The sequence below is a fragment of the Ursus arctos genome, chromosome X (assembly GCF_023065955.2).
Source record: "Ursus arctos isolate Adak ecotype North America chromosome X, UrsArc2.0, whole genome shotgun sequence".
Classification (NCBI taxonomy): domain Eukaryota; kingdom Metazoa; phylum Chordata; class Mammalia; order Carnivora; family Ursidae; genus Ursus; species Ursus arctos.
The window spans coordinates 24,544,487-24,570,045 of record NC_079873.1 but is presented as its reverse complement, the minus strand read 5'-3'; the positions used below and the strand labels follow the sequence as shown (position 1 = coordinate 24,570,045).

Genomic DNA, 25,559 nt, shown 5'->3' with positions numbered 1-25,559 from the left:
CCTTAGCAAGAATGATTCAAGAATGCCTAGCACTTTGCTTGGTATTCATTCAACAACAGCCCTGACATTAACAATTTTCTCATATCTCTTTGAAGGAGCAGCCAAAAAATCATACTCTGCACACGCAGGCAAGAAAGTTAGAAACAAGTGCAAATCAACACTTAAAAATGTCAAAGGCCCCAGACCTGCGGCACGGACTTCACCGTCATGGGGCAGGCAGAAGGTTACACAGCCTGGGTAAACTACTCTTCACAAGCCTGACAACCCACAACGCTACCTGTGGATTTAGTCCAGAGGATCCTGGAAAGGTGGGAACATGGCCGATCCCTTCATTTTCCTTTGTACCATTTAGTGCAAAAGTGACAGTCGTGGAAAAAAATGTATAAATATGATCCAGAATCGTTACCATCTGCACTGTGTGTGTGAGCGTGCAGACGCTTCTTCTACTGAGAACTTACCTTGTGTAAGGATCACTCTTGAAAAAACAACAACAACAACAACTCAAGTCCGCTAATGGGTGGTTTATGGACCTCCATTTTAAGGACCCCAAATTCCTCTTAGAGTGCACACATATTCACGACTGACCAGAGCAGGCAATTCCACGAAAACAACATTTACTCGTCCAATTCGAGGAAAGACAGTAGATGTATTATTATGAAAACAATGTGCTTGGGCACTGTATTATCTGTTGGTCCACACTTGGAATAAAAATTCGTCTGTCTAAATAGAGCTACACACAGGCTTGAAAAGACTGCTCTGAATTCTAAAATATTCAGCACAGTTTATTAGAGCTGGTCAGTCCAAGCAAGGGACAGATAGAGACTCACCTCAAACCTCGGGGCTAGGGAACGCAATTAAAAGAGGCCCTCCTCACAGAAAAGTTAAGCTGGCCTTTCAGTACTGATTACACGGAGAGAGAAAACCAACACTCTGACAGCGCTGCAATCAGCGTTTGTACTTGGTGTAGGACTCTAAAAAGGGTAGGTGTTGCTTTACAATTGTCAGAGGAAATTACCTATTGGCTCCAAAGCATCACACGTACAGTTCCGTGTAAAAGATGAATTTACAAACTGAGCATGGAAAGATGGTAAGAGCAGCTGCCAGTGGTGATGTAGGTAACTTTCCTTGCCCCTCAATAAAACAAGGCAGGAAACAAGGAAGAATATCCAGAGAGGACATTAAAAAGGGGAGCTCATCTTACCTCCATCCAGCTCCTCCGCCCCAAAATGATTCCTGTAGAAGAGCATGATTTCTATCTTGTAGCACTTGTAGATGGTCACCAAGCAGACAAGCAGCAGCAGGATTGCACCAAGCCCTCCAGCAAGTTCCACTGTATACATTAGCTCTACGGGAAAAAATCACGAAAGGGAATTAGACCATAGTCACATCCCAGATCACAAATTCAACTTGATTTCACAGTTTTCTGGGTGAGACCAGAGGTAGGTAATGGATTAACACAACCCCTTCCCTTTCTGCATGAGAATCTGACCTTTCTAGCTCTGTTTCCTTGGTAACCAGATAAGGTGGTTTGTGGTAACTGTGTTGCTAAGAGACATTGCTTATGGTAAAAATGGTAGATTGTGTTTGGACCGAGAGAATTATAAAATACCTGTTTGGAAACTATGATTCCGAGCTTGCCTGAGTACGGTAACTCCTATAAACGTATCCCTTCTGGGAACCCTGCAAACTAGGCTTGAGGATATGAAGCGTTTAAGGCAGGACAGCTTCTGAACTCACCAATGTGAATCTTGATCCTTCCTACCTGAGCTGTCACCTAGGGGATGGCGCTCGGGACAGTAAGGGTTCCAACAACACAGTTCCTGAAGGGCAGTGTGGACTGTTTCATAGAGTCTTGGGTGCCCCCCCCCCAGGAATGCAGCCTGCTGCCTCCTGCCAGGAGCAACGACTCCCATTCTCTACCTCTCTGATCAGTGACACCAGGGTGGCCAATCACAGTACTGGAGGCTGAATACTTGGGCTTAAAAAGTAGGCCCCCTAGTGGATGTCACACTAGACTAGGTTGATAGTATTTTCCTTTTGCTAAGCTACTTAGACATTTTTCATTTGTTTCCTCCCTTTATTAGGCAGGTTGCTACATTCTATCCAAAAGAGGAATTTTTCTGTCCACTCACTACATACATGCTCTCTTTTTTCTACTGAATATCCATATTACATTAAAAATTATCGGGCATTTCTGGGGATAAAACATTCACTTCTTTTTTCCTCCTTTAGAGCTCACAGACATTGTGACAAAATCAAGGCTACTGATTTTTAAACATTAAGCCAGAATGCAGAGATTAAAAAAAATTTTTTTTAGAGAGAGCAAGAGCACAAGTAAGGGGGTGAAGGGAGAGGGAGAGAGAGAATCTCAAGCTGACCCCGCGCTCAGTGTTGCGGGGCTCGACAGGCAGCTCTAGCTCATGACCCTGAGATCACGACCTGAGCCAAAGCCCCTCGCCCAACCGACTGTGCCATCCAGGTGCCCCAGAACGCAGATTTTGAGGTTCACTTTAAGTGCCTGTGCTTGCCTGCTGTCTTCTTGATCAACGTGGGCCAAATGTTATTGATGGGTAGCCATTGTTCACTACAGTTGACACTACCTTGAAAAGTGTTAGTTTCCTTAATTACCATTAAATATAAAAATTCCTGAAATTATGGCTCTAAAATAGTGGTATTTTTATGGTTTTCATTTACAATCCATCAATGGGTTATCTAATTTCATAGCATGGTTAATGTAGGCTTATACTGAAAACTTTAAAATAATCTATGGTTTTGCAGTAACAACTACTCTTGTGTTACAAGATCACTCCTGAGATCTCAAAAATGGGGTGAAATCATCACAGGTATGATGCAGTATCAGTGATAAGTAATTTGAAAAGCATGGACATCATTTCCTCACAAGAACACTTTGTGTTTGTGCATGTGTGTGTGTGTGTTTGCGTGTGATGTCACTTTTCCCGTGATAATTACAGAACAAAACTCAGCCGTATTTTCCATTGTCTAGTCGTTCATTTTTAATTCAACAGTTTTATCAAAAAACATATATAACTACTATTTAATCAAGTGTATTTTTATGCTCTTATTAAAATTAAATGGGAAATAGGAGAAAATCTTATTAAAAGTGCTTGGATTTTATGAATTTAAGAAAGAAAAATAAAATGAGTTATTAAATCTTTTAGAGTCTGAGTGAATTAATATGGAAAGTGAAATATTGAAAAGCACCTCCTGGAAATTTTTACGTTTTGTATTTATAAATATCAGACAGCATTAACTGTTGAATCTTGTGAGGGCCTACACAAGATAGTACTACAAAAGTTCCAGGAGTGAAAAACAAAAAGCTCCTCTAGATAATGTTTTCCCATTCCTATGTGAACAGAAAGGATAAGTGCGCAGATCATTCTGCAAAGTACGCTGGGCCTGGTTCTCTCGCTATAGGAGTTAACACTACCGCACAGAGAAAACTAACTTATGCTCACAGGCTAATTCATACACCAAAATCATCTGATTTAAATTATACTGGATATGATGGGAGAGGTAAACATTTGGACTACGGTTTCTTTTCAGATTCATTGTGTTTTCTAATTTAATGCATTGAACACTTGTAATTTATCACCCTAAAATTCCTTACATGAGGGAAGAATTGGGAAAAAAAAAGGACAACGCTTAATTTGTGCCCTCAAACTCTGCTAGTGGAAGAGCCCAATGGTACGACTCTATTAGACAATTTGGGGTAGTTTCTGATGAAGTTAACTGTGGATCTACCCTATGACTAGCAACTGCATCCCTAAGTATTTATACAAGGAAATAGAAGCAGATGTCCACAAGAAGACTTGTTTTGGAATGTTCAGAGTAGTCTTATTCATAGGAGCCACAACTGAAAATGACCCGAATGTTCATTAGCACGAGATATGACAGAATATACTCAGCAGGAAAAAGAATAAACTACTGATACAAGCAACATGCATGAATCTCACAAAATTACATCAGGTGAAGGAAGCCAAAAACAAAGTAATATCTTCTGTAGAATTCTGTCTACATGAAGTGTAAGAACAGGCCAAAATAAACCACAGTGATAGAAATCACAAGATGGATGTTTTGTGGATGAGTGATGGGAAAATTTATTGGAAAGGGGCAAGAGGAAACTTGCTGGGGTAAAAGACATATTCTATATTGTTTTTCAGGTATGGATATACAAGTATATATATTGTCAAAGCTCAACAAACTGAACACTTAGACCATCTATGCATTTTACCTTATCTTAATCACACTTCAAGTCTTTAAAACTTGGATTTAAAAAAAATAGCCACGACAAATTCTAACTCGAGGCTTGTGTGGGGAGAAGCTGTAAAGAAAGCTGGAGTCAGGACAGCTGGTCTACTGTAGATAACTGCACAGGCTGGAAATGGTTCTATGTTGGCTCCAAGCACAGCCCTGGATTCTGCAGACATGGCCCCAGGCCTGGACAAGCAGCACCCTTCCCAAGCCCGTATCTAGTGGAAGAGCTTTTGAAACAATCCAAAAGTGTGCCCGAGACATAATCCTATTAATGTAATAAGCAGAATTCTCATTTTCTTCAGATGGCATTTATAAGTCTGTTCTCTACAGACTTAAAAAAAACTTTTATTTATTTTTTAATAATATTTTTACTATATTATGTTAGTCACCATACTAAAAAAACAACTTTTAAGCACTTAATATGCCAAAGTTAGAGAAATATGATATGAAAGTAAGTCCTTATGTTTAGAGAAGTCATTGCCCAAATGTGATTTATCCCTATTGATAGAAGTCATGAGCCACTCAAATAATTATATACACTACCTCAAACACATTATACAGTAGGCCAATCAATGGTACTGTCTGAAATGTAATGAGAAAAAGACACCAGGGTTGATGTGGCTTAGCAATTAGAGAAATGGTCTAGTGTCACATGAATATATCCTTCAAGGTACAAACATATGGAAAGTTTTATATACCTAGAGTATGGGCAATAATCAAGAATAAGTCTTCTTGAGCCACAGGATAGTCATTTACTAATAAGACAGAGACGAAGACCGGGTCCAAAGAAACGGCATTTTCAAGGGGCTAATTTATCCTGAGATCCAGAGAGGATCTCAAACTTCCCCCAGATACTTCTGTAGAATTACATGCAGAAGCCTGGTATTCTTACAATGTTCTTGGAAGTCAGAGAAGAAACGTATCCTTCCCCACAGCCCACGCACCAGTGCCTCCTCCTCAGTTACTACATTATTTCTATGCAAGAGTAATTTACATGCCTTCACATTATAAATGTGCGAGGTTAAAACATTTCCCATTTAAGTTTTTCACATTGGTTTACAGACCATGTGTAAACTCTCCCAAAGAAAATGGCGTATTAGATTTAGTTTCCACATTCTTTTGCTCTAAGCTGGACGCATTCATTAATATGAGTGCTACCCATTATTGCTTATACATTGGGTCAGGACAAAATTACTAGGGGTTAAATTCTGTTACACTTTAAAGAAATGATTCAGGGCCCGCTGCTGTATTTTATCTTTACATTACAATGTGAAAGGTGTTGCCCCAGCAAATGTCATTTTCCCTTTGAAATGGGATCTGCTTTTCAGCTCAAGTTCAAGTTGCCTGGAGTGGCAGCATTTAAAAAATAAAAAGATTCCATTTCAGCACAATTCAACATCAGAAGACGGAAAGAGAAAGTGCAGACCTTTTAAAAATCTGGTTAGCCTTTGTGTTATTTGGTTAAAATGATAGACTCTACCCCCTTTAAGGGACTGAGACTGAATATTGAAAATTGTAAAGCAAAATCTCTCAGCAAAACCTAAGGGAAACTGGCATTTGGTTAAACACAACAAATGAACGAGTGCCAAATAGTTACATTTAAGGGCACCAGCAGTCATTTAGTTACTGGCAATTAACAATAGTCTTTGGAAAGCTCCAGTTTGGGCTAAGGGAAAACACATTGATTATTGCTGTGGTGGTAGACTGCTTTCGGAATAAATTGCTTCAATTTAAAACTAGATTTGCTACAAGCATTTTGAGCAATGACTACAATTTTTTCTTATCAAGACAGTTGGACCAAGCAACCCTTTAAAAGAAACAGCTAATTAAAATAAAGCACATGCCATCTCTTAGTATATTGCATTACATTGCAAATAATAAATGCGTTCGGTTTACACTAATCTTGCTGCATTACCTACTGTAGTTTGCGGTCCTATTTTTTTTACTGGCCTGTACCTGGTCTTGTTGTTGGCAAACTTCTTCTGAAGAGGTAAAGATGTTAACAAAGTAAATCGAAGTTTATGTGTATTTTTGAACTCTTCACTTGGAGTTTTCATTTTGTTTCTCGATATGTATTTCTATACACAATCTTGTTTCAACTAGAACTGAAGATTTCAGGTGGCTTTTTCTTATATGGTTCAGCCGAAAATTGCCTCATTCATTATATAAAGTCCTTTGAAATGCTCTGCCCTGATTTATATGCAGTAAAGTGCAACTTTGTGGGGAAAATGCATGATAGACAATCTAATGATCCCAGTTTATTCATTAGCCTCACCAAGTACATTTCCTCTTCTCTCATTGTGTTATAAAGAGCTAAACTTTATAAGGATTTATCCATCCACATAAATTCATATGCATATTTATTTCTCTGGAGCAGTATAACTTATTTGTTCCTGGCAGGAGGATAATTATGCTCAGCCTACAAAGATATTCAACCCAATTCTACAATACATCAATGCAATTTAGAAGCAGTTATAATTTTTTTTTTTTTTTGGTAACACATTAAGAAGCTGAATTGCTATTCACATAATAGCAAGAAAACGTTTTGGGAAGGTATAAACTAGTACGTAAAGACAGCAGTTTTGCTTTTGTAAAAGTGCTTTTTGGAACAAGGCAGGATACACAAAATAATAATATAATAATAGTAACAATAATAATAAAAAGGAAAATGAAAATGGTCTCTGAATGTAGCAGCTTGATTTGTGCAACCAAACATCTGGGCAAAAGATTACCTTTGAAGTGGTATATTTTGTCATTTTGGAAAGAGGCTTTCAGCAAAAGTATAGAATTAACTTTTACTTACTGCCAATCAAGAATGCAAATATGATCATTGGCTATGACCCATCATTGGGGCATAGTTAGCCTCGGCTCCCAGAAGCCGTAGGAACTGAAGAGTTACATGTTAACAAACTATTAAAAATTTTAAAATAAAATGAAAGACTAGAGGGAAAAAATGCATCATTCTTTCTACAGTTAGCTAGAGCCTACCCTTAAAACGTGCCTTACCTAAGAAGGATACTAACTTTGCTTTTTCCTATGAAGTGAAAGGAATCATAAGTGGTATGTATTAAAAGACAAGGTAAGAGGAACAATGGCAGTAATCGAAAAAACATGATTCCATGAATCCATATTAATGAACAAATACATTAAAAGGAAAGCTCTCCCTTAGCCAGAACAGAAAGATGCCACTTGGTAAAAATAGAAGAAATGATAGAATTAGAAATCACCACATTTCAGCCATCTTAATAATAATTGATTCAGGCAAGGATTATCAACAGATGCTAAAATTATTGGATGAAAGATCGATGAGGCAGGATATTCACACTGTTTTAAAGTACCTCCCCACTGATTATTTATTAACGATTGAGGGAAAAATGGACACCATTTCAAGGAAGTAACCGAAAATAACATCACCAGTAATGGGAGAAATCGACATCATGCGCCTCCTGATGTGATGCATTAACAAGGCAGTACTCCAGCCAGAAGCAGGTAAATATCAAAAAAATGAGGACATATATCAGGCAAACTCAAACTAAGAGACATCGTATAAAAAATAAAATCTGGTTTCTACTCCTGAGAAATGTCCAAGCCATTGCAGGGATCAAGGGCAGTTCCTCTGGCGTGAAGATAATTTTGAGTTAAAAGCAATCCACACCCAGCAGATGCAGGAAAAGCTCTTTGTCTCTCCAGGCAACTGCCTAAATTTACATTGGAAAGGAGAGCCTGTCCAGGAAGAGAGCTATTAACAGACGTTAACATCTTCACCTAAGAAATTGATTTGCTTAATAGGGCAACCTTTGTTTTCTAAACCCCTTTGTTTTCCAATCTTTGTTTCCCAAGCTCCTCCCCTTAGCAGCTCAGGAGGGTCAGATAAGCCTCCTGTTGCCTGACTGTGGATTCCTCCTACTGAATTTGATATTCTCCCATTAATCTGTCTCACGCTTAGTTACAAGGACCTTGATGCGCAGAGAAAATTTCTTCCCAACGCCGTGAAACACCAAGAAAGGCTGAGGAACCAACCCAGGTTAAAGGACACTAAGAAGACATGACAACTAAAAGCAATGTGTCATCCTGGATGGGAAATACACTCGAAGGGGTATTATTGAGACAATATTTAAAAAGCGAATATAGATGGTATATTAGATAATAGTATTCTACCATTTTCAATTTTCCTGAATTTGATAAATATACTCTGGTTACGTAAGAAAACATCCCTGTTTTCAGAAGATTCGCATCAAACAGTTTAGCCATGATATCTGCAATTTACTGTCACACATCAATAATATGCTATGTGCTTGATACCTGGTGTGGCTCTTTCTATTTAGCCACCCACATTAAGAGACGGAAGGCAAGTGTGGCAAAACGGTAATAACTGGTGAATCTAGCTGAAGAGGATATATGGAAATTTATTATACTACTCTTGCATTTTTTCTGTAATGTCACCAGATTTTTTTTCAAGATAAAAAGTTAAAAAATAAAGACAAGTCAAATGGTAAGATCATATTGATGAGGGAACAGAAGGCAAGCTGAGGACAAAGCAGAAACTGACACCCCACAACCCCCGCCCCCATGGGATGTCTGTGACATCCCTCAGGCACTCCTGGCTGCCCTAAAGGGAAAAGAAATAGTTAACCTACAGAGAACACAATCCTGCAAGACTTGAGTCTCCCTCAGTTTACAAGTGTTTTAGCAGTTTATAAGAACAAAACATTTCTATCAATAACCTAGCTTCCAGAAGGGAATGTAAATACAAGTAAATGTCCTTATAACCTCCAGGCCATAGACAGATACTTCCAGGGATCCAGGAAGCTCCCAACTATCTTCGTGTTCACGCCTTACTAGAGGGGTAAACAACCTTAACCTGACAATGGCAAGGCCTCCAGTATCCTGTGAGTCTTCTTTAACATACGAAAGTACTCTCTTGAAACCTCACTTTTTCCTCATCTCCCCCAACCCCATAGTATATAATCCGCCACCCCTCACAACCCGGTGCTGCAGCTCTTTCTGCCCACGGGTCCCGTCCCCGTGCTTTAATAAACCACCATTTTGCACCGAAGGCGTCTCAAGAATTCTTTCCTGGTCGTCGGCTCCAGACTCCACCCCATTGAACCTCACCGATATCCCACAACCTCATCAGTATTATTACAAGTGCTGTTGTAATTAGAGTGTGTTTTGTGTTTAGTTTTGACTTAAAATTTTATCATTTGCAGTCACTCTGATGTAATCTGTCTAAAACCTTCAGTGTAATCTTCCAAAAACATGCTGTCCTTCCCTTGGGATTTTCTTCAGTAATTGTTAGCCGATCTACAATGCTTATGGAAGAAAGTCCAAAACCCTTATGTCGGCATTCGCGGTCCTTCACTCCTTTAATTGAAGCAGCTAATTAACCTCCAGCCAGAATCATCCCTCCAATGTGAATTGAACTTGACATGTGTTTTCCCAATGCTAGACCAACGTAGAACTTCCCTTTTCATTTATCAAAACCCTACCAATACTGTGAGGCAAGGCTAAGACCCCCGCTTTCAATGAAGCTTTTCCAAAAGTGATTCATCTCCTCGGAAAGTGTATTTTCTATAGCTTTTTTGGTGACTTACTATATTGCATTATGTCATTTACTTTTGTTTATGGTTTTACATTATAGACAATTGTTTTACCTTAAGACCTTTGCTGTGTCTGTTCCCTCTGACTGGAATATTCCTCCCCCAGATTTCTGTATGCCTCCTTCTTTGCTTCTTTGTCTTTGCTCATATAATACCTTCTAAGTTTGGTCCACCGGGCGCTCATTACAAATCACAAACCTGTGGCTGCACTTTGCATCCATTTTTCTTTCTTTCTTTTTTTTTTGTTACTCCATTACTCATGATATAACATAGTATTTAATGCTTATTAATAAATTTATTATTGTTTATTATCTGTCTCTCACTGGAATTTAAATTCCATCAAGATTAAGTGTTTTTTTTTTTTTTTGGTCTACTTTGTCCATATTTTTTTAATTGATCTATCTCAGATGTCTTGGAAACTATCAGACACATAGTAGGTGCTCAGTGAAGAGCTGTCGAATAAATCAATGACTGGATGATCAAGAACAAACTCAATTTTCTAATAAAAAGTTACTGTTTTATGCATTCCCACTCTAAAATTCCAAGAATATCTCTGTAAGCCATCTTCCCCGCCAGCCAACGTGTCATAAGGTTCAAGCAACTAATGAAGTGTAACTATTGATATGCAGTCTGTTAATTTGGTAATAAAACATCATTCTATAGAAAAATGGCCAACTTAACCATACAAATAGAGAAATGTTCTCTCATTCATAAATTCAATGACCATATAGCCCAGTATAGACTTACAGATCTAGGAAACTTTGTACCAATCATATATTGTTTACAACTTTGATAATGCTATTCAGTTTTTTCTTTTCATTTGATGAAGGAGCAGAAAGCTAGCTGAAGACAAAGCATAAGCTGACACTCTGCAACCTCCCCCCGACCCGCCCAACTCCTGTGTGGGACGTGTGTCATATTCTTCCAGGAAGCTCCCAACTATCTTAACGTTATTGCTTTACTAGAGGGAAAAACAACTTTAACTTGACAATGGCAAGGCCTCTGGTATCTTGTAGGTCCTCTTTGGCATATGAAAGTTCTTCTGAAAACCTCTCTTTTTCCTTACCTCTCCCAATCCCATAATATATAATCAATTGCTCCTCACGGCCCTAGTGCAGCAGCTCTTTCTGCCCACGGGTCCTGCCCCTGTGCTTTAATAAAACCACCTTTTGCAACAAAGACATCTCAAGAATTCTTTCTTGGCCTTTGGCTCCATACCCCACCCCACCAAACCTCACCTATATTCCAAAAGCCACATCACATCCATCCATTCGTTCATTCGTTCATTCATTCATTCACTCTTTGTTTAGTAAGTGCCTTAAATGTACCGGCTGTAGTACTTTGAGTTCTAGCGATAAAATGATGATTAAAATAAGCTTCTTGCCTTAAAGGAGTTCATGTCTAGTTGCAGAGTCTGGCACATAAGTAGATTATTTAGTAACAGTAATGAAAGCTAATGTCTATTGTGCACTTAAGTTTCACTCTTAAGTGAAAGAAATGCTTTACTCTAAGTATCATGACCACAGATCAGGTGAGCAACTCACTCAGGGTGCTTGTGTTTCTATTGGGAGGTTTTAGGGTTAGGGATGGGACACTGTGGCCCGGCCCAGGACGGTGCCTGCAAAGATTTTTGGCAAGCAGTTTGGTGTGGAAGTATAAAGCAAATGTATGGTGTGATGGCTGGTGGTTGTCAACTAACTGTTCTGATTTCTCAGCTAGAACATGTTGTTTATCTTTTTTTTCTTTGCAAAGCAACTAGCTTGTACTTTGTCAATAAATATTCGTTTGAAGGGTTCGTGGTATCAATTAAACCAGGTTTCCCAAAATTAGGTCAGAAAAATAGGACAGCGATCCCCCCTCGTGCAAAACTGACATATTGTCGAAAAGCACAATGTGGCATCACTAACACAGACAGAGCTTTATTGCTGCAAACGTCTCCCCGTTGGACTATAAAAGCAGTGTTTGAAATCGGTCTATCTAAAGACCACAATGTGGGATGTACACAGAACAGTTACATATTTGTACACACATACAAACATACACAGTATTCAGATGGGGACTCCTTCATCTTAGGGCTCATAAGATTGATAATGATGAGGAGAAACCAGACAAAGAAGGAAGAGACTGCTATAATAAAGAGCAAAACGGGCCTCAGGTGACCAGCTTAGAAGACGGGGCTGCTGTTTATCAAGGTGTCAAATTTCATAGATGCCTAAAGAAAATCTCTTAGAAGAAAAAGTATTTGCTTTCCCTCTACTAGGAATTTCCTTCTCAACATGTCATACAAATAGACAGGCACAGATGGAATGTTACAAAACGTCTCTTGAGAGAAAATTGTCAGAGTGAAGGTGGCATTGCCATTTTACTCCTTTTTGTTAAGGGCTGCAGTGTTTATCCTGAAAGCAATCCTCCACCGGAGGATATACCGTCACGGTTAGAACAGTTTGGTCTTCCGCTGGGAATTCTCTGGATTGGCCGAAGAACCAGAACATCTGGACGACTTAGATAACCAAGAGAAGGAGCCATGTTTTCTACAGAAACACTGAACCCTTCTAAAGACATTATGATTTGTGGTATATTCAACTGTTGGAGATAGATTTATAAAATATTATACATATGTAAGAACTGATTGCATTGCAATACACAAAATGGGATGCTTTGATCAACTTCTGAATTTTATGTTATTTATTACAATTTTCTTCCTTTAGGGTTTTAATATATTTCCTAATTATTGAAAGCCTTAGAATAAGACGTGTTCGGCAAAGGCTGTTTCTCTCATGAGACAAGTTTCACTCAAAATCTTGGTGATTCCAGAGAGCTAGAGACTATTAAGGCAAAAACAATAATCAAACCATATGCTGGTTTATTTCCCTCAACGGAAGTAATAGAAAATTCCTTTTCTTATCTCTCTTGAATCTTTTTGATAGCGCTCTGTTTCCTGAAAACATAAGAATGCTAAGACAAATAGTGGTAAGTTTGCCTTCCTTTCTCATTTTGTAAAGAGAGAGTGTCAAGAATTGATTAACACTTGTTCACATTTTTTTCTTCTCCCATTAATATTCTCCAAAGAAATAGGCATGGTTTGGGAACTACTAGTAACAGAATCTAGCCTTCCTAGATTCCTCTGAAGGGAACAGTAAATAGCTGTTTAATCCGTGACAAAGTTGAGAATAAAGTGGGTGCTTGTACACTTTAGTGACTGTGTCGTTGGGATATAGGAAGGGCCTGTCCTCAGGAATGCATTCTCTTTTACCAAAATGACAATAATGTGGACCTGCTTCAAAAAGACCAAGGCATTATCTTACCGTCTTGCTCTACATATTGATTTTTGAGGTATGTGAAAACTAGCAATGGTTTAAGAAAATAATGTAGACATAAAGGTGTCCCCCCAAACATAAAGTTTTCTTACATAGACAGACATAAAATGGGAGCGAGAGGGTACATGGAAGCAAATAGGTTTTATTTTATTTTATTTTTTTTTGTAAGATTTTTTTTTATTTGTTTATTTGACAGAGAGAGACAGCCAGCGAGAGAGGAAACACAAGCAGGGGGAGTGGGAGAGGAAGAAGCAGGCTTCTAGCGGAGAAGCCTGATGTGGGGCTCGATCCCAGAACTCTGGGATCATGCCCTGAGCCGAAGGCAGATGCTTAACGACTGCACCACCCAGGCGCCCCGCAAATAGGTTTTAATATACTTTTAAAATGTGTAAATAACTTGATTTGATAGCAAAAAGATGAATGACAGGTTTCCTGGAAGCATTTTAAAATTTTTCAGTGGCTGTACCAAAATAGATTTATTTTTTCTCTTTTTATTTTCTGACTCTGAAACACGCTCAATGTGAAGACTTTGGAAATCACATAAGAATAATGAGAAAACATGAAAGGTCACATGGGATCACACCACCCTGAGATAACCACTACTACTACTTCAGTTAAAAAAATGTTTATGAGTCTCTTTCTGGTGTATTAGGTTTTTATGTAACTGAAACCTTTAAATGCTAATATTCCAAAGTAGCTTCTATTTTGCCTTTTACTCTAGACAGTTTAGAATGGAGTTGTCCAAGGTGGTTCATGATCTGTGTTCTAGTAAGAGTCTTCATGGTAAACTCTGTAGCCTAATTTTTATTCACATGCCTGTTTATTCAATATCATTTATAGATGCCTGGTTCAGCAAGGCAAGTCTGGCAGGAATTATTTAACAACACTATAGATCTTTTCTTTATATAAATAATATTTTGGGCAGCAGTTTACAAATATTCAGTCAAAAGTAGGTTAAAACACAGTCCCATATTAGAGAAGATACGGATTTGAGATTTCATTTATTCTAATTGCACTCTTCTAAAGAATAGAAAACTAAAACTGGTATGTGAGTAGTTAACAGTTGAAAATACATTTGAATACTACCAATTTTTGTGTGACTACTGAGTTGCCACCGACAGCAGTCTACACAAGAAGATGGCCAATATAGAATTTTATGGTGACACCTTGAATGTAGCCCATTAAGCTACTTTCTTTTAAAAAAAATTTTTTTTAAAGATTTTATTTATTCACTTGACAGAGAGAGAGAGAGAGAGAACACAAGTAGGCAGACCACGGGCAGAGGGAGAGGGAGAAGAAAACTCTCGCAGAGCAGGGAGCCCGATGTGGGACTTGATCCCAGGACCTGGGATCATGACCCGAGCTGAAGGCAGATGCTTAACGGACTGAGCCACTCAGGCGCCCCCATTAAGCTACTTTCAATACTGACATATTCAAACAATGTACACATGATTGGTTCATCTGGGAAGAATTAGAAATGAACTTCTAATCAGTAGAAGAGGAAAAGAACATACCATCCCAAAATATGCCACTTGCGCATGTGGATTATTTTGAGTTGAAGGCCATCAAGACCCAGCAGACTCAGGAAAAACTTCTACCCCTCCCTTAACTGTCTAAAAGAATTAAAATAGGGGGCCTAGCCCAGAAAGAAAGCTATTACCAGAGATAACTTTTTTCTTCACTTTTTAAAAAAGATTTTTCATTTATTTATTTTTGAGGGAGAGAGAGAAAGAGTTGACGTGGGGCTCGATCCCAGGACCTGAGATCATGACCTGAACAAAAGGCAGATGCTTAACTGACTGAGCCACCCAGGTGCCCTAAGAAGTAACTTTTCAACTGAAAGACTTAATAGGCATGGCATGGAAAACATCTGACTTCCAAGTATCTGCTCTTCTTCTCTCCCTGTGACTTGCCTGCCTCCCCTTTGAAGCCCCAGGCCCCTATGTCATTCCTCAGCTCAGGATGGCTTACAAGCCTCAACTGCCTGACTGCCTTTGGGTCTCATGTTTTTATGGGGCTCTTGTACACACAAGATTATTTTTCTCTTTCTAGTCCATTTTACATCAATTTAATTATTAGACCAGCCAAAAAATCTAGAAAGGAAGAGGGGAAAACTTTTCTGATATCCAAGCAGTTGTGAGTCATTACCCTGAAACTGTGGGATGATATGAGTTTTTAAGTCAAACTCACCTCACATGACATACTAGAATTAGCATTCAAAACTGATTTAAGTGAGACAATTGATGTGTCATTCTTTTAGGCTTTGGTAATAGCCTCTTCTATTTTAGTTTCCATGAATTTGGCAGCCATTACTGGTCAGTACTGGTCCGGACTGAAGTTGCATATCTTAAGGAATTGTAATTTCTACTTTGCAGTTACAGGAACTTCTCATCTAAAGATAGGACTCAACTTCAACACTTAAAACCATGACAACATCCCTAGGAAGAGCAACCACTTCACTTCACTCTCAAGATTTGCAAAATGAGGTATACAATGACTCAAAACTCAGAGAATCTATAAAATCTGACAAATGGGCTAATATATACCATCAGCCCTACCCAGGGTTTCATATGTTCTTACAGGATCCCTGCACAGGGGCTTAAGGGCAAGTAGTTTACAAACCATAAAAATGAAAAATAATGACATAAAGAGACCTGCTTTAGGTCGCATACAAGTGAAGAGTCAAAACCAAAACATTCTCAAGAAACAGTGTTTTTCATCACAGTTTACAATTTCTTTTCAGTAAATCCTCATTTATATATAATTTCAATTCATGGTAATGAATCTTGGGTGGTTTTAAAAATGATCTTTTTGTGCTTTCGTAAATATACCACTGGATTTTTTTTGTGTGAAGTAAAAATAAAATATATTTTAATAGAGTAGGGGCCAAGGGCAGGCTGCCCCAAGATGTGCCACCTTGGCACGAACATTATTTTGAGTTAAAAGCAATCCAAGCCCAGCAGATTCAGGAAAAGCTCTTTACCTCCTCCCAGCCGCCTGCTGGTACCAGAGATTTCTCTTTAAGAAACTTATCTGTATAAAAGGGCAACCTTTGTTTTCTAAACATCTCCTTTTACCTTCCTGCTAATGGCCTTCCTCCCCTTTGTATCCTCAGACCCCTATCCTTCTCTTTAGCACATATAAATGTCACGTTGCCTCACTGTCTTTGGAATTTCCAAGTCTGTGTGGATTCCCCATACATAGGCTATTAAATATTAAATTTGATTTTCTTCTATTAATCTGTCTTATGTCACTTTGATTCTTAGTCCAGCTAGAAGGATCTTGAAGGGTAGAGGAAATTCTTCCTCCCTAACAATAGCATTTAAATGTCCATTTTTAATTTAGAGAAAAAACTCTCCAGATACATTAATCTTCATAGAATACACACTAAAAATAGTGTATGTGCCCTAAAAGTAGAGACAAACAGCTAACATATTTCTTATAGATGGTAAATGCAGTCCTCAACACTAAAATCTAATATAAGTTTCCATGGTAATTTATTGGAAATCAACACATTTTTTCCTATTATATGACCTGAGAGAGTAGTTAGCATTTTTTATGTGTCATGTCTAATTTCTCACTTTACTGACCTGGTTGTCAAAGTTCGATATACAGGAACTGCTTATTAAAAGTTATACCTTTCATTTTATGACCCAGTTGTGCCATTTCTCAACTGAGTGCAGGAATTCACAGCCATAAAAAAGCGCAGCCGTCTCCCTCTTCCCAGCAATGTTGCTTTAATACCCCAGGATGGTGGTAGACATCCCTCTGGCAGCAGTGACTCAACTACTAAAGACACCTAGCCCAGTGTTTTGCCCATAGCTGGCACTCAATACATATTTGGTGAATGGGAAGGATTTGTTCCTTTTTCATATAGCAGCATTATATGAATCATCTTTAGGCAGCCTGCAGTGGAGTGAGATTTTGATCAGGATATGAAACGTCGTCAGTCAACAGGTTGTTCTGACCTAGAAATAATGAGAATATCAAGGTGGTTCTGAGAAGGAAGAGAGTGGTGTGTTGGTGGGTGGTGGCTGTGAATATGTTATCCCGATTGTGATCTCCGATCATATATGTGAAATTGTGCTATGCGTGCGCTAGATGATACTGTGGGCTTCTTGAGAATATCTTAAATGGAATGATTTTTTAAGCCGGCTGTTTGTGTGTACTGTAAAGATTTTCTAACACAAAGATCTGAGTTCCAGCATATTCCCTCTGCTCTGATCTTAGGTTTACTTGTGATTTATAACTTCTGTTAGCTGCTAGAGACAGATGCCTGTTTAAATGAATCGAACTTTTGAACATGTAGGTACTGTTTACCCAGCTTGCATTATTGAGTTTTGTCTTTGTCTGTTTTGCAGTCCTGTCACCGAACAATCGTATGTGGAGGTTCAATTCTTCTACTATGTCTGGCCTTCGTTACTACACATAATTGAGATTCAGCTGAATACAAGCGTTCAAACCAAGAAATTAGCGATATTAGTGATGCCCATCATATATCTTGTTCCTCTTTGGTAACTGCTATTTGCATAGACTGAACACTTATATAGCCTATTTGCACAGGCCGAAATACATGTATATATCCATATACATGTTCTTGAGACACATTCCTAAGTGGATTTCCTTTTTTTAAAAAGGGCTATATAAGAATTCTCTCCAACAGCGAGGGCCCTCCTGATTTAAGAGGTTAATTATTTAATACTCGAAGAGAGTGCCCTCTCAGACATTTCTCTGAGTAGCAAATGTGTTCTATAAAGCACAATTTCACTGAATACTTGAGGCAAGTAACCTCATTAAGAGTAGAGTGTGAGGGCAATGTACTAATGTTCAAATAGGTTCAAAGGTTTTGACCATGTAAGAAGAATGAGGCAATTAGTTGGATTTAATCCCAGTGACTGGCTATATTCCATTTTCATTTCTCTCTCATGGAAACAGCAAACTCAAGAGAGCTAGTTGCTCTTCACCTATTAGAAGCTACCAAGTTTATTAGAGGATCTATTGTCTAGGCAAAGACCTTGGTATGCCAACTTCAGTCCACAGACCAGCAGCATCAATATCAATAAGGCACTTGTTTGAAATCCAAACCTTGAGTCCCACCCTGGACTAATGAATTCCAATTGTAACAAACTCCCTAGGTGATCTGTTTGTACTGTAAAGACTGTGATTGTCAGCAAACCTTTTTGCTCAACTGTAGACCCTGAAAGTTAAAACCTAAAATAGACAAGACTGCTTGAGTCCTGCTCTAACTGAAGCCCATTGCTCTTATTTCTTTTTTTAAAGATTTATTTATTTATTTTAGAAAGAGAGAGAGAGAGCTGCACACCCATGTGAGCAGGGAGAGGGGCAGAGGGAAAGAAAGAATCCCAAGTAGACTCCACACAGAACAGGAAGCCTAATGCAGGACTTATCTCATGACCCTGAAATCATGACCTGAGAGGAAATCAAGAGTCGACACTCAACCAACTGAGCCACCCAGGCGCCCCAGCCCGTTGTTCTTATTATCACGCTTTCCTGAGGCACTGATGAAGGTGTTTTCCAATGATCAGAACATTGCAACCACCAGGCCAGAAAAGCCTTGATAGCAACAGGATGCAGAGAAGACCACAACCCATGATCATGGGCTGAACACATACGAACCTCCACCTCCACCTACGATCATGTGCTCTCTCCCTGCATTCTTGCATGCACCCCCCCCCCAAATTCTCCTGATAAAACTCTAGGTGTCCATCTTGCTAGTGGAGAGGTCATTTGTTTAGGCTTGAGCCTGTGACCTCCCCGATGGTCAGCACCTGAAATAAATTTCTCCCTTTCTTTTTTCCTAACCTTCATCTCTTGAGTTATTGGCTTCTCTTGTGATGAGTCTATCTGAGTTTGTTCCACAACAGTGTTGGGAAACTCAGCCAGGAGCTATGCTTTCAATTGGTCCATCCCCCTTGAGATTCCCCAGGATGGAGCAGGTGGCCTGGGTAGCGCCCTAGGGTCAGTGACTATGATAGATCAATTAGTAACACAATAACAATGAAAAATGATTGTGAAGCCCTGCTCTACAGTCTTCCAGTTGACTCTCCAAGAGTGGAAACAGAAGGAATCTAATTTTTGTGAATTTCAACAATGTAAGAAACACCCAACTGTTAGCTGGGATGCAACAGGAAGTTACTCAAATAAGAGAGCTAAAAGTTATCAGCAGAAGGGAGGAGAAGGGACAAAAGCAGGAAGGAATATGTTCTCTTTTGCAAGGAGACACCCAACTGGGTGTTTCAGTTCATAATGCCTTGCCAGGTGTGTCTCTCCTGATGGCCCCTTATGTGAGCCAGTCTGAGCCAGGCTGGAGCTGAGGACATGTGCAGAAGCCCCCCCTAAGCTGACCCGAAGTTAACTTTAGCTCATTATAATACTATGATCTCCCCCGTGGGCAGTTTTTTGCCATTTTTTGAACTTTGAACATATGCTATATGCACCATCATGTTGACATGCTAGGTGTGCAGAATTGAACCAAAAAGTGCCTATCCAGGCTTCCTGCCCCTGGCCCCTAATACACTGAACAAAACCTTTCTGTACTAACTCCACCAGGAGACAGTGCTTTGAGCGCTATCTCCTGTCTCCTTACTTGTAACAAGTAATAAAAAGTTGTTTGCATTAGACATTTCCTTGGGTTGTGTTCAATTTGATACACCCCAGGTGGCAAACCCCTTAATTATGGTAACACAACCACATCGGTTACAATCTTGGAGGGTTTTTAAGATGAAAATACCTGTCTTTCTGTCAGTAACCGGTGGCAATTTTGCCCGTTGGGGACATTTGGCAATATTTGGAAACATTTGTGGTTGTCAGAACTAGGGAAGGTACTACTGGCATCTAAATGGGTAAAGGCTGGGTGTGCTGTGAAGCATTCTACATTGCATATGACAGCCCCCACAACAAAGAATTGATGAAGGAGAGTTGGAAGGCAGGCAGGCAGGGACAGGGGACCCTGCCCTAAGAGGAAATCACCCTTCAAAGGATTTTACACCACCCAGGAAGGAGCCCTCCACCCTTTCCCATGTGATAGATAGGTGACAAAAACCTGATTGGATGACAGGTGCAGGGAGGGTTAATTTGATTAAAACAGCCCGTTAACAAGCCCATAAAGACCCCTAGACTTAGAAACTCCAGTGGCAACCCTCTTGAGTCCCGTCTCTCCTTGGGGAGCTTTGTACTATCACTTGGCTATGCTCAATAAACCTTGCTTTGCTGCCCACCGCTCTGGCTGGTCTACCTTTTCATTTTTCGAAGCGGCCTGACCAAGAACTACAGGCACCAACGAGGGAAAAAGGCCTGTAACGGAATTATCCAGTTCAAAATGTCAGTAGTGGCAAGATTAAGAAACCCTGCTGCAGACAAAGTTTATATTACTCAGAATACATTTAATTCATCATATTTACAAGGTGGGTTACGTATGTTGAGTAATATAACACAGAAGTACAAGTTAAAGATCTTTATCAAGAATTCAACATTTAGTTGGAAAACAAGTGAAAAATTCAATAAGACAAATAAAGGACTTCCAATGACTATGCCCACGTATACTTAAACATTAAGAGCTTTGGCCCACACAACTAGTTCAACATGAATGATGAAAGCTGAAGGTCTTCACATTCATGGTCCCAATACTGGCTTTGTCCAAGATCATCTCATTGATATTTATTAATTGAGAAATAAGCTAATCATCCTTAAACAGCGGTCCTTTTCTTTCCTAACAAACACTGCCTGCATAGTCTGGTTTACACTGAAGCAAACCAAAATCAGGAAAAACTGGGATCAACAGACTTTTGAAAAGACATTCCAGGGCTGAGGCAAAAATAAGTTGAATTTAACCTCACTTATATCATATATTTTATGTCTAAGGAAATAGCTCAAAAGGTTGGTTTTCATGCCTGTAATTTTGGTGGCAATCAAATAACCTTGTTGAAATGTCCATATCAAGAAACTCAAAGGTACAAAATTACTAGTATCGGACAATTCGTGCTCCTGGCGTAATAGCCACCAAGTGTATTTTTTGTTCTGGCGTTAGTTATCAAGAGAAAAAAAGGAAAGAATTGAGGTCAGCTGTTTAGATGGCTTACACAACTGAGGAGCTGAGAAGCAAGAAAAATGTTACAGGCTAGAAAAAATTTTGACTGCAAAATGTCAGATCTTATCCAAGGAGAGAATTTGTTAAACTTGATGGCTCTGATTTGGAGATGCTGTAGCAACATAACTAAAGTTGCACAGGCAATGAAGGGGGGCAGAATATACACCCCAAAACATGGGTTTTTTTGGCATATGGATTATTTTAGGCTGATTATTATTATTTTTAAAATGCGTTTATTTTTTAAATTTTTAAAAAAGATTTTATTTATTTACTTGAGAGAGAGAGCATGCGAGCACATGAGCGGGGAGGAGACGGGGGAGCAGGCTCCCGTGAGCAGGACCCTGGAATCATGACCTGAGCTGAAGGCAGATGCTTAACCAACTGAACTACCCAGGTGCCCCAGAGGCTGATTATTTTTAAGAAACTGCAGACACAGGAAAAATTTTGGAAACCAGGAAGTTACCCTTTTGTGAAAGATATTTACATTTATGAAGGAAACCTCCATTTGTAAGGGTGTCTCCCTTTCTTAACTTGGAAGAGCCCAGGACTCTAAATCTCTAAAAATTCTTATCAATGGAGAAAGCAACGACTTAAATCTGGGTAACAATCACTCCCCTGATTACTGTGTTTCTCCTGGAAATCCCCCATAACTGGCTCTCCCACCCCCAGCATCTTCTTTTGTCTGTAGCTGAAGATGGTATTTAGGTTGGTAGCTTAGGCCTTTCAGGCAGTTACACAGTTTTTCTGGATATCTCCCTTGCATACAGGAGGTATACAAGCTATTAAACTTGTTTTTTTCCCCTGTTAATCCAGTTTGTTATTACATGGAGGTCTCAGCTAAGAACCTAGAAGGGTAAAGGGAAAATTTTTTTTTCCTCCCCAGAGCAGTAACTCAACAAAAGTGACTCTTAAGTGAATTCCTATTCAGTTTTTAATGAGTCATTGTATTTCTAGGGAGATGCCACCACATAGAGAGGTAGGAGGTTTTGGTATCTGGGCGAAGTTTGGCATTTCCATATTTTGAAGTCAGTGATCAAAGATGTCAGATGTTGAGCCCTGAGAGAGGCTTAAACAGTTTTGTAATCTTACTGTATCTCTCAGTAAATAAATACCCTAGGTAAATACTAACAAGGATAGGGGCATATACTCCAAAAATGATTCATTACAAAAAGGGATAAGGAGTCCACCGGGTCTAAATTCAATAGGCTTTAAAACAATGCATCCTAAATGATGTACATGTTAATTACATTACTAAAGATATTCTGGGGACTAGGGAGTTTATTGAGCAAGTCTAATTTCTATTGATTACATTCTTTGGAGGGAGAAAGTGTGTGTGTGTGTGTGCAAGAAATAAAATGGGTTTGAGAGGGACTAGAGAAAACCTAGATGTTTATTATTATTAACTAGTGCTGGCCTCTGAAATAGATACTTTGCTAGTTCCCAAACTACTTCATGATGAATGGATTGCCATATTATTGTAATCAATATATCTAAACAGAACCATTCAGGACAGGATTGTTAATGAACATTCCCTTAATGTGACAGTTTCAAAGCTAAACATTCCCTAGAAGCACAATTCTATATTAGGAATCCTTAATATCAATGCAATTTAAAAAGTAGATGGTGGCATTTCAAATTATATTGGTTTTTATTTCCTGTTCATTTACTTTTATGAGTGCCAGACACATAGTAGGTACTTAATGATTATCGTTAAATGCATGAATAAATGAATGAAGCTCTCCTATGGGACAGCACGTTCAAACTAAAGTAAATCTATTATAAGGTACAATATGAAATCAATGGAGCTGGAGCTAAAGCTGGCCATTTTAATACAAGATAAATTAGACTTAAAAATGAGATTTGTGGGAGTTTTTAATAGAACACATTATTATCGCATCCTGAATTACCCAGAATATCACGTAGTTGGAGCAGAGAACTCATGTAATGGCTGCTAACGTTTACTGAGTGATAAACACATGTTGGACATTGCAATACATATTGACACTAATTTAGTTGATTTAATCTTCGTAGCTATTCCATATGGTAGGTACTATTATTATTCCCATTTTATAGAAGAGAAATTTGAGGGTCATAGAGATTAGGTGATTTGCCCAAGAGAGTTGGGCTGGACACTTGGTTCCCGGACCTGTTTTGAAAATATAAGCAGGACTACAGTTGGTATTACTTGTATTATTACGTTAGCTCCACGTTCTGTTTTGTTCCCTACTCAATTATGTTTTATGCACCTCTTAACCTCCTGCATGATCAGTTATTCACTTTGCCTTTTTTCTAAATCCCTACTCTTTGTAGAAACCTACTGGGGAATGGGTGGTAACATTCATTTTGAGGTATCTGATCATTAACAGGTCCCAAATAGTGCCTCGCTGTCCGGAAGAATGCTGTCCCTAGGCTCAACAGGGCAAGGCAGCTTTGGAAATGATCCTGGCCTTCTTGATGGGCTGTCCTTCTGATAATAACGTTTTCTTCGCTTCAAAATCGGTGTCTCAGACATTCGCTTCCTGCACATTGGCTGTACGGACTAGTTTAAATTTGGTAACAATAACACAGTCGGTACACAGAGAGTTGGGTTTTGAATACATAGCATTGCTACAGAGTCTATACCCTTAACCATTACGTTGCTTTGCTCCATAGAGTAAACATGTGCATACTGTGAGGCCATCCCGCATTAGAGTCTGGACAAAAAAACACAGTGAAGAAGAAATTTGGGACTGCCTGATGGGTGCCAGAGTGGTTAGGCCTGAGGCTAGGGCACACTGCTGCTGATCTGAAGACAATGGAAAACATAAAAAATGGAGGGAACAGGAAAGGTCAGGATTTTGGAGGGAAACTGAAGGTGAAGGTCAGTGTTGGACACATGTCAAGTCAGGCAGCAGCAATGAGAAACCTAAGCAAAAGCGTCTGGGTAAAAGATTCAGAGACTGAAATATGAAATTCAATCACATATGGGCAAGAGCAGAAACGAGAAATAACACGGAAGTGAATGTGCTAGCTCTGTGCCTTGGTTCTTTTCTAAGCAAGCTTGTCAGGTCAGGGACTAGAGTGAGCACTATAAAGCCCCATGGCCCTTGCCCGTTCATTCTTCACCACTCGTTCACTGTATAATCTAGTTCTCTGTAGAGTATGTGAAATAGATCTATGTTGCATATCTGACATGATCTTAACTGTCCAAGTACCTTCCCTGGCTGCAGAAATCAGCAATTTCGAATATTCTATAGAAACTTTTTCTTTTTTTTTTTTTTAAGTAATCTCCACACCCAACGTGGGGCTTCAAACCACAGCCCCAAGATCTTTGATTGAGAGTCACACGTTCCACCCACTGAGCCAGCCAGGCGCGCCTCATAGAAACTTTTTTCTGTGGTCAAATTTCCTAGGAAATTTTCAGCCAGTGTTTGCGGAAGTAAGATTTTTTTTTTAAGATAAAAGGCTGGTTCAGAATCTAGCCTAGCTCGATCCTAGCTGAATTATGTATTGTAGTATCGTCTCAGCATTAAGGAAGACTCATTTAATACACGTGAGCGCTATCTCAAAGAATCCATCAGAAGGGGAGCACGTTTCACCATCCCCAAAATATGCCATTTTGGCATATGGATTATTTTGAGCTAAAGGCAATCAAGTCACAGTCGACTCAAGAAAAACTTTTACCTCTTCCTTAACTACCTAAATGAATTTAGATGGGGGCCTGGCCCAGAAAGAAATCTATTACTTGAGATAACTTTGCATCTGAAAGTCCTGACTATATGGTAGAACAAACAACTAATTACAAAACATGGGCTCTTCTTACTGTCCTGTGAATGACCCGCCTCCCCTTTGAAGCCCCAGGCCCCTGTGCCATTCTTTAGCTCACGACAGCATATAGGCCTCAACTGCCTGACTTGTCCTTGAATCTCCTATCTCTGGGGCTCCCATATGTATGAAATTAAATTTGTTTTTCTCCTCTTAATCTGTCTTATGTCAATTTAATTATTAGACCAGCCGAAGAACCTAGAAAGTAAGAGAGGAAAGGTTTTCTACCCTTACACATACAACCCACTGGAGGGCTTGGACATCATTATTATGTCAACAATACTGAGCAAAAGGTAACAGTGGAGAAAAAAATGCTTAAGTAACTTGCACAAAGGTGTGTCCTGGCAAGTTTACCTGTCAGAAGAACTGATAATTGTGGTTCACAAGGTCTGTATGCATCAAATACTTTAACATAGGTCTTTGGGGAAATTTTTAAAACTGAAAGACTTTGAAGGC

At 39.2% G+C, this 25,559-nt stretch overlaps 1 protein-coding gene across 1 annotated transcript in view; it reads right to left on the bottom strand.

Moving 5' to 3' along the window:
- IL1RAPL1 (interleukin 1 receptor accessory protein like 1) overlaps positions 1 to 25,559 on the bottom strand; it is a 646,715-nt gene that overhangs the window by 21,449 nt on the left and 599,707 nt on the right. The window contains exon 9 of the mRNA XM_048213783.2: positions 1,202 to 1,345. Within this exon, the coding sequence (XP_048069740.1) occupies positions 1,202 to 1,345 (144 nt within the window). The remainder of the gene's footprint in view (positions 1 to 1,201; positions 1,346 to 25,559) is intronic.